Source organism: Melanotaenia boesemani, chromosome 24, assembly GCF_017639745.1.
Source record: "Melanotaenia boesemani isolate fMelBoe1 chromosome 24, fMelBoe1.pri, whole genome shotgun sequence".
NCBI lineage: Eukaryota > Metazoa > Chordata > Actinopteri > Atheriniformes > Melanotaeniidae > Melanotaenia > Melanotaenia boesemani.
In genome coordinates, this window is record NC_055705.1 from 16,294,726 (window position 1) to 16,307,145 (window position 12,420).

The 12,420-nt window shown below is 37.1% G+C and overlaps 2 protein-coding genes across 3 annotated transcripts; one reads left to right on the forward strand and one right to left on the reverse strand.

The window, feature by feature from the left end:
* Positions 1–449: 449 nt before the first annotated feature.
* Positions 450–8,979, reverse strand: fastkd2 (FAST kinase domains 2). Its single transcript, XM_041979143.1, has 11 exons — positions 7,825–8,979; positions 7,619–7,722; positions 7,395–7,503; positions 7,123–7,246; positions 6,865–7,004; positions 6,601–6,773; positions 5,329–5,486; positions 5,005–5,241; positions 4,788–4,884; positions 829–943; positions 450–643 (listed from the first exon to the last, which is right to left on the reverse strand). Exons 1-11 carry the CDS (start codon positions 8,476–8,478, stop codon positions 521–523), a joined length of 2,034 nt encoding a protein of 677 aa, XP_041835077.1. The 5' UTR covers positions 8,479–8,979; the 3' UTR covers positions 450–520.
* A 167-nt stretch (positions 8,980–9,146) lies between these two features.
* On the forward strand, positions 9,147–12,263 carry mdh1b (malate dehydrogenase 1B, NAD (soluble)). 2 transcript variants are annotated; one of them, XM_041979145.1, is made up of 10 exons: positions 9,148–9,238; positions 9,326–9,438; positions 10,169–10,303; positions 10,378–10,520; positions 10,597–10,765; positions 10,833–11,178; positions 11,272–11,413; positions 11,672–11,847; positions 11,921–12,060; positions 12,150–12,263. In XM_041979145.1, the coding sequence occupies exons 1-10, from the start codon at positions 9,184–9,186 to the stop codon at positions 12,165–12,167; spliced, it is 1,437 nt and encodes a 478-aa protein (XP_041835079.1). In that variant the 5' UTR covers positions 9,148–9,183; the 3' UTR covers positions 12,168–12,263. The 2 variants fall into 2 exon arrangements, with proteins under 2 accessions (XP_041835080.1, XP_041835079.1); XM_041979146.1 differs by lacking the exons at positions 11,921–12,060; positions 12,150–12,263 and having other exon boundaries at positions 9,147–9,238; positions 10,833–11,165; positions 11,672–11,831.
* Positions 12,264–12,420: the final 157 nt, after the last annotated feature.

Below are 12,420 nucleotides of genomic sequence, written 5' to 3' on the forward strand. Positions count from 1 at the left end.
ACTTTAAAAACAAACAAACAAAAAAAAAAAGCAGCATCAAGCGGCAATCTGCATAAGAGGTTAAACTCTTCTCTTGGGAGTTTGCAGGCTTGCAAGAGATCCTTTTTCTTGGAAATCATCAAAGATCACAAGTTAACATCAGCGTTGATGTCAAGCAGATAAACAAGGAGCAGCAAACACTTTGAACAATAACAAGCTGCATCATTTCCTGTCTCCCTTCCTCTAATTGTTTCTTTCCTATTATGATCTGCAGATGTCTCAGCTTCAAAGGCACTCCACGTTTACCTTGCTCACCTCGCAGTTTCTGTGCAATGCTGGTTTTATTGGTTTCATTCAGAAGCAGCAGCTGCAAGAAGCAGCAGATAAATTAACATGCTGTTTCAGGAGTTAAGACGGCTAATAAAATAAATAAAATGATCACAACATTTCATCCAGAGGCAATCACTTTCATATTTTAATATTTTTTATTGTTTATTTTTAAGAATTACAAACTTTTGAGAAGCAGATCAGAGCTTGAACTTTAGGATTCAAGGTGCTCTGTTTTAGGCTGTGCTTCTGATGTGTGGTGTTCTGGAAAAATCAGTCCCCTGAGCATCTCTCTCCTCCCTTCCTCAGACTCAGATCGTAGATCCCGCTCTGTTACCTGAAGGACAGGATGACAAAAAACCTTGCTGTCACTAAGATTCACTTTATACAAGAACTTAACATGATGTCTAGAACTATGCATGAAAGTAAACTGGAAAAAATACTTTAAACATGTATTAGACAAGAAAACATCATTGTCCCTTCCTAATTTAAGTGTATTATTGATGCATGTTGGTGCCTCACCAGAACAGGGGTGTAACCCAGGATCTTTAGATGACGGATCTTGACAGCAAGGTAACCATAGGGATTGGACGTACCGTAGCAAAAACAAGAGGGGGGTGCATAAATGACAGCAATTCTAGAAAATTTAAAAAGAAAATAATTTGTCAGCCTTGAGGGAAAAAAAAAGTCAAAATGCAAATTCAGGTATAGACATGACTGGATGAAAGAAGGCGGAAAAAAAAAGACTAAAAAACTAACCACAGATCAGTGAGATTGTTATAGCTTAGATTTTGCACGACTTTTTGCTGAATTTTTATTTTGTTTTGATGGCTTGATCTAACCCCTGCTGATTGCTGAAACATGGCAGCTCACTGCTTTCTGGTAAATGAGGTTAAATGCAGAGTTGAATTTCCCAATCAGGAAAACTAAAATAAAAATTATTATTATTATTACCCAGAAATTAAATAGAATTTAAATAAATTATATGTTGATAACACTAGAAGGGTATGTCAGCCTAATGAAGGGCTGAGTCATGTTTTCCAAAACAGAATTCCCAAAAAAAGAAGGATGCATGGAAGGGAAAGAACAATGAAGTCAGCCATACTCTGAATGTAAAGCTTAAAAACGGTCAGAATCCTAAGAAATAAGGAGGATAAAGTGGTTTCTGTTCACTGCTGTGACAAAGCATATAACAAAAATCCACTTCTGTAACAGATAGGACCCAATTCGGATTTTTAAAATAGCACCAATAATAACTTTGTTTCTGGACACTCAATAAAAATTCTAAATTTAAGGAAGTGAAAACTATCAAACTTCCTAAATAAGAAGAATAAAATGTTTTATTTTGTGGCTTTGGTTAACTGCTGTAAAGAAGCAACTACACGCCCAAAATGTGCTTCTCTCACTGAGATGATGCCAAATTCCTATTTTTAATATGACATGAGTAATAACTTTGTTTATGCCTCAATGCGTTGAAAGAATTAATTCCCCAGATTAATCTTTTTACATTAATGTGTTCCTTTTTCTATTCTATTCTAGTCATTTAGTAGACGCTTTTATCCAAAGCGACTTACATTTGAGAGTAAAAACACAAGCAAGAATTCAAACAAGATGGGACGTCATAATTAAGTGGTAGTCTTTTGAAAACTTTAATAAAAATCCCAAATTTATTTGATAAATGTAGGCTATTTTATTTATTTATCTATTTTTTTTTTTTTTTTAACGATCTGGCGACACCCTGAAATGACCTTGGGAGCTCTTGGGAAAGGGTGAACGAGACAATGAAAGTTCAGAGAAAATTGTGTGGAAATTGTGTGAGTGCACATATAACCACTAACAACTTCAAGCTGAACCTATCAAAGTATTCATCTAAAATCAAGCTAAATATATAAAGAGTCCGGTAAGGTTTCTATGCTGAGGGTAAATGAAACATCTCACTCAGAGTGAAAATTTACTCAAACTTTGTTCCCCAAACTTGCGACTGAAGAAGAAACTATAACTCCTACTGAAATACTACAAGGCTTTTCCGCACATTTCTATGACACAAATGTTACTGGTGCAAAAAAGATGTTAGCATTAGTGTTTTTTTCTTGTGAATATCCTGCTGTAGATTTGGTGAGATTCCTGTAATCTGGAAGCCTTCAACACTAAACATGTTTTTATTTTTATTTTTTGATGTGACAGGACAAATTTTCCTACATTTTAAACAAAAACAACCACACAGCTAGAACAACAACTACAGCCAAACAACATGATCTCTTAAGAACTTTTAACTTCAAAAACTGCTGATTATTATGGAAATGGAACAATGTATGTTTGAGGAAATTCACAGTGCGCACAAACTGAAAAATACCCATGTTTCTTTAGCAAAAACAACATGTAGTGGGATTACGCTTGCGCAGCTATCCCATGACTGAAATAATCATGCAGTAACAATGAGTCTAAAAATGTTGATTTTAGAGATTGAAGTGTTTTACATAAAATACTTTTATAAGTTAATCATTTTATGAATCTTTAGATTCATTCAAGATACAGATAAATGTGTTCAGACATTAAGATAAATTCTTATGTGCCAGGCTATAAACTATGTGATATGAAACTTAATCTGGTCTTTACGCCGGTAAGTTAATCTAATAACTTTAGCTGTTGCAATACTGTTGATAATGAGAACCCTAATAAGTTAAACTGCTGTTAAGTTCTCTTAATATTTCAGTATGTCAATACTGTTTGGGGTAATTTGCTAAATGCAAAATGTAAGTATGTAGTAACATATAAATCCAGAATAAAGTTGTTCAAAGCAGCGAGAAAGAAATGAGTACATGAGATGAGAATGAAGATCTTGCATGGAATTAAATGAATGCTGTAGGGATTCCCCTTAAAAAGCTGAATGAAAATGCAAATTAAAAAGGTATATAAGTTGAAGACCGATTTGCATAAAGAATCTGCAAAGTGCAGAAAATTAAACGCATTTAAACTGTACAATTAAACGTGACACCCAGCTACACAGATGCTACTTTTTAAATGTCTAAAACATGTAAAAATGATCTTATTTAGGTGGTAACTCAATTTTCAGACAAAAATCGAAATTTTACAATGAACATTAACATTCACCACTTTTAACAACCTTCTTCACTTAAAATACTCCGAACCACTTTGTCCTTATTATTTTAGATATTAAAACCTTCACACATAGGGGACGTAAAGTGACTTGAGCTACAGTACAAAGAAATGTTTTCCTAGTAAATTAGGCCTACTTGATCAGTACAGGTACATTTTAACCCATAAGAGCCTGATGGGACATATTTGTCACATACAGTTTCTGAGACATTTTGCTTCAATTTATGGTATAAACTTTGCTCAAAATCCTGTTGAACACAATCTGATAACTTGTCTTCTGTCCCCTAATAAATACCCAGAAGCAGAAAACCATATTATAATATTTTTAAACTATCACATGATAATAAATGGTAGAAATCACCCCCCAAAAAATGTTAATTTTTTGTTACATTTTGTTAAAGGGCCAAATAAAGGCCTCATATTTAAAAAATTTGACTTTTCTTACCATTTTTTCATAGGTGGGCCTTAATGGGTTAAGATCCCTTTTAGCTATACATGCCAACACAACAGTGGAAAAGATGGTTTCTCAGTAATATTGTCATGGAACTAATAACTCATTTTCATTTTAACCATTTAAAGGTCACACTAAGAGAAAAGCAAGAAATGTTTCTTTTCTTTTGGATAAAAATAATAAGAACCACTGTTTAACAAAAGGTTGGAATAAGAGTTAATAATAGAGGGACAAAAACAAAATGGCCAAAATCTGAAACAGTGATAAACGTGGCATTACATACCCTAAACAAGTGTTAGAGATGGCTCAAGCAGGTTTATTTTCCACAAATTTTAAATAGAATGAATTATAGTAAATGAAAAATTGGGTCTACAAAACAGTAGAGCAGGTTGTGAAAGGTCATATAAATTTATCTCATTTATAGTTTTCCAAGAATTTTCAACAATTTCTACATAGTTTTAAGACTTTTGTAGGTTTCTCACGGCTGTAGAAGCCCTACAGGCGGTTCAGAACCCTGTCTGAAATGGAGCTGAATTTAAAAGAAGATTTTCAAATTCAGCTGAAATAATGAACTAAAAATACTTTTTTAACCTATAAAGGAAACTGAAAATACACAGCAGTGTTAAATAAATATCGCTCAGTCTTTTTAATGAAACATATTTAACCATGTGATCTCATGTATGACAAGTTTTGGAATCAGACATTTGACATGAGCCGTCGCAGCAGGCATCAATGCCCGACAGTGTCAGAGCAGAAAGCCCCACCTTCTCTCCTCCTGCAATGTCAGCACCAGGCTTTACCAAACATGACACGAGCATACATTAACATAAAAAAGCATTGACTGTAGGTGTGCTAGAGGTTATATCTTGTTATACAATCAATCAACCACAAACCACTGACGGTATCTTCTTACCTTTGACTGCTCTCTGCTGGAGAACACTGTTCCTCTGCACAGCCGCTTCCTTCTGTCAAAGACGTTTGGTTTGGCACAGATTTGGTTATAAGACCATCTAAAAGTAAACAAAAACAAACACTGCAAGTTGGAATCATTAATTCACAATTTAAGATAAAAAAAAAACTTACAAAATGTGTAATCTTCTAACATCTTTGCTCTAAGATCCTGTCTTTACCTATGAGGTAAAAGTTCTCCACCACCACCCTCTCCTGCAGCATTGTTTGAGCCTGATCCCCCAGCACGCTCTGCAGCCCCTGCGAGAGCCATTGATTAACTGATGGGCTGGCAAGAGGGGATGTTCCCAAGACTGATGTAGGGACAGTCAGGGGCCGAGGAAGAGGAGGACGGTCAACACGGAGGCACAAATCCACTGTCTGAAACATCCTCTCCCGGCTCTTGACAAGCTTTGATGCTGAGGAGAAATAGAGGACTCTCGCACAAAACTACCAAAAAGCAAAACAGAGGCAGATCTGTGTATGTGTGGGTTTATTCCACTTACCCAAAAGTTGCTCTACTGTGCTACTTTGCAGGAGCTGCTCCAGTAGCACAGCTGGAAAGTGACCCAACACACAGAGACAGTAGACGGCCTGTAACAACAAAAACCCAGACATCCTCGGCAGATAGGAGCCAAGGGCATGGCTGAGGCAATCCAGAAACCTGAGGCAAAGAGATGTACAGCACACACATCAAACTAAATGAACAAAAGTATAGATTCAGAGATGCTATCATAGGTTGATGGAAAAGTTTTCTTCAAATGTTGCTGTTTCCACATCATGCAGATCTTATTTCCTGTAGCTTTTTCTTTCTGCTTTCACTCTGCAATTACGTGAAAAAGTTAAGTGTGCTACATGGAAACAGTCCTTGCAGATAAAGGTGCAAAATGTTCTTAAAAAACACTACAGGGAAATTGAGCCTTTTATTAAAACAAAAATGTGAACAAATCAAGAAATAAAACAAAGAAATAAAAGTATATTCTGTAAGTAGAATTTTCTCCTTAGCACAAATGAATTATTATTGGTATTTATACAACTTTTCACCATTCATTACATGCTTAAAAACAATTTACATGTTATCATAATTTTCATGACCAAGAATCAGTCCAGCTCTGATGTCTTTACACTGGCTGCCTGTTCATCAGAGGATACACTTTAAAGTTCTGCTGCTGGTCTATAAAGCTCTGAATGGTTTAGGACCAAAATACATCAGTGACCTCTTGACCCATTATGAACCTACCAGACCTCTCAGATCATCTGGATCCAGTTTCTTATCAGTTCCCAGAGTCAAAACCAGACATGGAGAAGTTGCATTCAGCTTCTATGCTCCACATGTCTGGAAAAACTCCTCAGATCAGCTAAAAACACTCAGTTTATTTAAATTCAGGTTAAAGACCCACCTGTTCTCTGCTGCATTTCAATAGTTTTTATTTAGAGTCCAGATCTGCACCTGGTTCATTTAAGCTTGAATTTTTTTAATTGGATCAGGTTTTAATACGTTTTTTTTAACCAATGTTTTTTCTTTTTCCTTTTTCTTTTGTTTTTAATGTTAAATTATGCTTCTTGTATTCTGTAAAGCACTTTGAATCACCGTTGAATTGTGCTATATGTTTATTCCCCCAACAAAGAAATCCTTTTCCATCTACAGGCAGCCTTTTTTTTAACATTACAGCCTTCTCTTTGACACCAACCATCAGTTTTTAACAGAAGGCAAATAAATAAGGAAAAGTCAGCTTAGATTGAGTAAAAAAGTTATATTAGTAAAAAGATTGACATACTGTTGTCTTCTGTGCTGTAGATCATAGTTAAGAAAGGAGTACACCTTGAGGACACACAGGAGGTCTTTAAGTGTCAGGACATCGGGATTGGTGATCACTTTCTCAGCATAGGCCTCCATTAAGGCATCAGGACAGAAGTGGAGGTCCTCAAACACAGACAGGAAGAGGAGCAGCTAAAAACAGAGACAAAGCTTGTTTATAAGACATTGTGGTAAACAATCCTTATATCTAAATTTCACACAAAAAAATAAATAAATAAATAACCTGTTTATTAGTCCAAATCTCCAGTGTGGAAGCGACATAGTCTGAAATCCCAGTGAGCAGAGCTACATCTCTGTAGAGAAGTTCCTTACAGGACTGAAGCACTTTATATAATCTATTAAAAGGGATACCATGAAGGTTTTCTACCAAAGAAGACAGATGTAGAAATAAAAAACATATTAAACAATGTTTAACATATCCATTACAGATAAAAAAAAAAATTAAATCTTTTCTAAAGCTTTTTTCTTGTAAAAGTTTTACCTGTGATTTTTTTACTGCACACCTGCAGTAGTGGTTTGGAGTAGAAGCCCACTGTGGCCATAGTGGAGATCATGTGTTGGGCGTTGGGAAGGCTGAAATGGTCTGTCATTGATAAGACCTTTTTCTGAAATAAACAGTTTATAAAACAGATGACAACAAAGGATGGATTCACATAAAAAAAGATAAGAACATTTGCATTTTTGTTACCTGGGTAACATATGTATACAGCAATATGCATGCAGAATATAGTCAGAACTAATAATCAAACTCACTTCTAGTTTCCATTTAAGCTCCTTCGGGGCATCTTTTCCCAAAATACGGATCATGGTCTGGAGAGTCATTACATTCTTAATTCCAGGAAGATGGGTCTTGACTATCTGCCTAAAAGAGGAAAATGAATAACCGGTGTTAATTTTAGGCATGTGAGTATATAATTATCTTATGTTCCACTTTTAACTTTCTAAATATCTACTAAATGTGTATATATATCAGATACCTCATGCCGTCCTTTAGTGCATCCACGTTGGGACTGTCATCCATTTGTTCTAGACAGGAAGCCAAAATAGACAGACTCTTCTCATCAAAGTCGTTCAGTTTCTCCTGTTGGAGCAAAATGAAAGGCATCAGAGTAATGAGCAAAACAAAAATGCTGCAAGCATTAACACATCTTTGTCTACTAGAGAGCAATCTCTGACTGCCTACCTGGCAGGTTCGAAGGAAAGTCTGAACCACACGGCTACGTTGAGGCACACCCAATCTGACCATGCTCAAGAGAGAGTAAGTGAGGTCATCATTGCGCATGTGATTAACAGAGCTAAGCGCCTTTTGCAGAAGTTTGTCAAATGCTGGATGTTCAAACATCAGCTGCAACTCATAGCGTCGTTGATCATCTGACATCTTCTTAAGGCTGGACCACATTTGGGTCAGACAGTTGCTGATCTGGCGTACTGTAGGAGAGTACTTACAAGTAAGGTCTAAAACATCTGATGGGGAGCCACAGAGTTGCAGGTGGTTCATGAAAGGAGACCTCTGCTGTTTCTGCTCTGAGACTGCCTCATCAAAGTGCATCTGAGCAGGATGTGACAGCTCCGATAGTTCAGAGGAGGTATGCTTTCTGTCCTCCAGTTCATCACTGTGAATCCTATCATGTGATAAGAACCTCACAGCACTGACAAGACTCCTGGAAATCCATTTTTGGCTCTGTCTTGGGCCCAGAATGTGTGCAAACTGTTGCAAACTGGGAAAAGATGGGTTCTTAACTGTTGTCACCAGAAAACCACGCCGTTGCCATGGAGACCTGTGGCTGCAAAAGCGCAGGGACCATTTCATGACTTCTTGTGTCACCCTGACAGACATAATGCGGCTCAATAATGATCGAAGGAAAGGTAAATTGAACGGGCGTGTAAATAAAACACCAATATAGTCCAATTTATGTCAACATAATTGTTTAGCTACAAACTCCAACGTGTTTAGAAAAAAATATTAATCTTCCATTCGCGTTAAGACATTACTTAAATAAACGTCTCCACTTTATATTCTTGTCCAGAAATGCAGTCTAATACACAGAAAAAACATTTAATCAATAATATGACTACAAGGCTAACAAGGTCAAGAGACCGCTTCCGCTTCAGCTATGGAAAGACTAGCTAACCTTCGTTATCTAACATTCATTTTCTTAGAAATGCAGAAACATACAAATAAGTCAATTGAAGCAAGATAATGTACTTGCCACTCAACGTTAAGTCTGAGAGAAAATGTCTTTCTGTGAGGACAGATAAAGCTAAAGATGCTTAAAAATTCCGTTCATGTTAGCTTTCTCACGTGTACGTTTATGGGGTGTGTGCTGCCATATTTTGTCCCCCTGTAAACCTTTGCGTCGCTAATTGTTAAAACAGTAAAACAATAATTGGAATAATAATATGTTCATTGTAAATAAAACAGGTTTAGTTGACAAAATACATAACATATACACAATTCTAAGAAATATCACCATACCTCCCGATATGGTTCCTTTTGCATTTGTTTTCCACACGGACTAAAAAAAAAACCGCACAACGTCAAATGTTTCCTAGCAACCGACGCTTTCCACATAGAATGGCAAAATTTGTGCTAGCTGGTAAAGTTCGATTTTAGTTTTGATTCTCTAACTTTTGATTACATTTTGATTTCCCCAGCTCACATTTTGCGAATTTTACATCTACAGGCAAAGCAGACTGCCCTTATTATGCCAAAGCGGAACTTTTAGCAGACGCTTTGCAGCGATCTCTGCCAAACTTCAAGGCCCACAAGATCTCCATCCTGCCAGGTGAATGGGAGGTAATACAATTTTAAAAACAGTGTTCTCTAATTTCCAAAGTGGCTTCAAATGTTTTTATCAGTTAAGACAGCTTGCCAAAGATAAATCCTATCAGCCTGTTAAAGACCTGGAAAAAGTCATTCATGTCTTCATCACCCATAGACTGGACTATTACTCTAACTCTTTATGTATTGTTCTTGATCATTCGTCTCTGCATCGTCTGCAGTTTGTCCAGAAAGCTGCTGCTTATCTTTTAACAGGTCACACATCCCTCCAGTTTTAGCAGGTTTACACTGGCTGCTTGTCTGTTTTCACATTGATTTTAAGATTATTTTATTTACTTTTAAAGTTTTAAATGGATTGGCACCCAGTTATTTATGCAATCTGCCCAATTCCACCCCGTTATGTATGCAATATGCAATCTGCATACATAACCGTGGGATTGGGCTTTTGCGGTTCAGTTTGAGTGCCATCAAGTTTTTATATTTTTTTGTTTTTATCATGGTGTCTCTGTTTTCAGTTTTATTTTTATTGTACTTTGCTCCTGTGTTTAATTTAGTTGTGTCTTATCTTGTTACATCTACTTATGAAGCATAGAAATAAATTTGGCATTGACATTTACTTATTATAGCACTTATTTCTATTTGTATTCCCATTTGCTATGTTTATTTAATGTTTTAATGTATTCTTTTTCATATTTTCGTCTTTTTATCTGAAGCTACTGTAATTTCATACTATTGCCTCTGACAGGAATGGCTGGATGCCACCTGCAAAAGAAATGGCTGGAAACATGAGAGCTCTCCTTTGGTTTGGAGGGAGCTGGTGGAGCAAGGGGGCAAAGGGATGCTCTTAGGGGGCTTTAGTGACTTCTTAGAGCACTGCACGGTAGGAACTGACCATTGTCTTGCTGAAAATCACTTCTGGACACAAAAGAATGGTTCTAACTAGTGATTGTTCAGGACTACTACGGCATCACATCAGACATGCCAACAGAAATGATGCTGAAAATTGCAGCAGAGAACCTGGAGACCCAGATGAGCCTTACTGAGGAAGAGATGCATCAACTCAGTCTTATTCAACCCCTTCACATATGGATCACAGGGTAGGTTAATCTGGAAAAAACTAAAATGTCTTAAGTGCTAAGAATTTCAGTTTATAGATTTGGTTTTTCTTACCAGTGCTCTCAGCCTAACATCCCACATCTTGATCCCCTGTCTTTTGTCTGCTGAGATGTTCCCCAAAGTTGCTGCAATCAGCCTCCACCTCTTGGAGCTAAAGGGGGATGGAGAGGAACTGGAGGAGCTGAAAAGGGAGACTGAGGATCAGGCACTTGCAATGCTCCATAAGGTATATTGCTTTCAGAAAGTTTTAATGGCTTAATCGTGTCAGAAAGATCATCTAACAACATCCCCAGGTGACTGTTCACACTGGTCTGGACCAAGCTTTCCAAGAAGCAGATGTCATCCTCCTGCTGGATGATTTTACCACAAACAGAGAAAATGAAAGTGACGAGGAACAGACACAGAGAGTGAGGAGGGAAATCTCAGAGCGGTACAGACAGTACGCACAACTCATCGATACACGAGCCAACAAGCAGGTGAAGGTGATTGTGTCTGGAAACTCTTTCATCAACCTGAGATGTTTGCTCCTTGTGGATGGCACAAGCTCAATTGACAGCCACCAGTTTGTTGCCCTGGCAACACAGCTGGAGAATGAAGCCAGGGCTATAATTGCTGATAAGATGAAAGTGAGATCATCAGGTATTTTTTTTTTTTTTTTTTTTTTTTTTACATTTTAATTTCATTTTGACACCAGAATCAGATTTATCATTTCTGTGTCTTCTTCTGCCATAGACGTCACAGACATCATCGTGTGGGGAAACATCAGCAGCATTTTCTACATTGACCTCCAGAGGGCGAGGGTTTTCAACTATGATGGGGCAATCAAAGGACCGGCTTTCTTTTCCCAACCAGTCCACACGATTTTTCAGGACAGGTTTGTTTCAATGGGAATACTAAGATTTCAATAATTAAACATATGTTAGAGTGCACATGGAGCTCAGTACTTCTCACTGAAAGCAGCATGCTAAATAAACATGACAGTTTGATCTTCTGGCCTACCTTCAAATTACAAAACTGCCCACCGAACAGTTCTCTGCTGTGATTTCAGCCTGTGCAAACACTGATTGCACAATACATCTGGCCTTACAATCTGTGCTGCGATATACCAAAAAAGGTTTTCTTCTTTTCGCAGGAAGTGGCTGGAAACAGAATTTCAACACCTGGTGTGTCGCCGGCGTGCAGCAGTGGCTTCAATGACAGGCCGAGCAGCTGCTGCATCATCCGCCAATGGCATTCTCAGAGTCTTGAAGGCGTGGAATGGTGCTTGTAGTCCAGATGAGGTCCTGTCTATGGGAATACTTTGTCCAGGTTAGAGAATGATTTCAAATAAGAAATCTGTGTCCAGCTAATTTGTGTTAATATATATTTCTTTTACTTCTAGGCGTTTATAATCTCCCAGATGACATCATCCTGTCAGTTCCAGTTACAGTCAGAGATGGGAAATGGTCTCCACTGCTTAATGTGAATGTTGGAGACGAGCTAAAGGAAAGACTTAAGATTTGTGCAAACGAACTGCAACAGGTTTGTCATAACTCTAGATTTGATTTGGCAAAACTTAAAACTTTAATTACCTGACTTATTAACAATAGTTTTTTTTTTTTAAATGGCAGGAAAAAGAACTTGGATGAGAAAAGCTGCATGACTGAAGAGGTTGACAGATATCAGAAAAGGTTTAATAAAAAAAAAAAAAAAACTTAAAATGATCAAAGGTCAGGAAATTTCTTTGCCCACATATTTTTTGTTTCAGTTTGTTCTTTTATTCTTTACTTTCACAAGTGGAGTTGCAGTTCTAATCACCAGTTTAATGACAACACATCTTTTCTGCTTTGTGAAACTCTTCCATCACAGTTTTATGTTCAGACGTAAAAGATCAAACTGAGT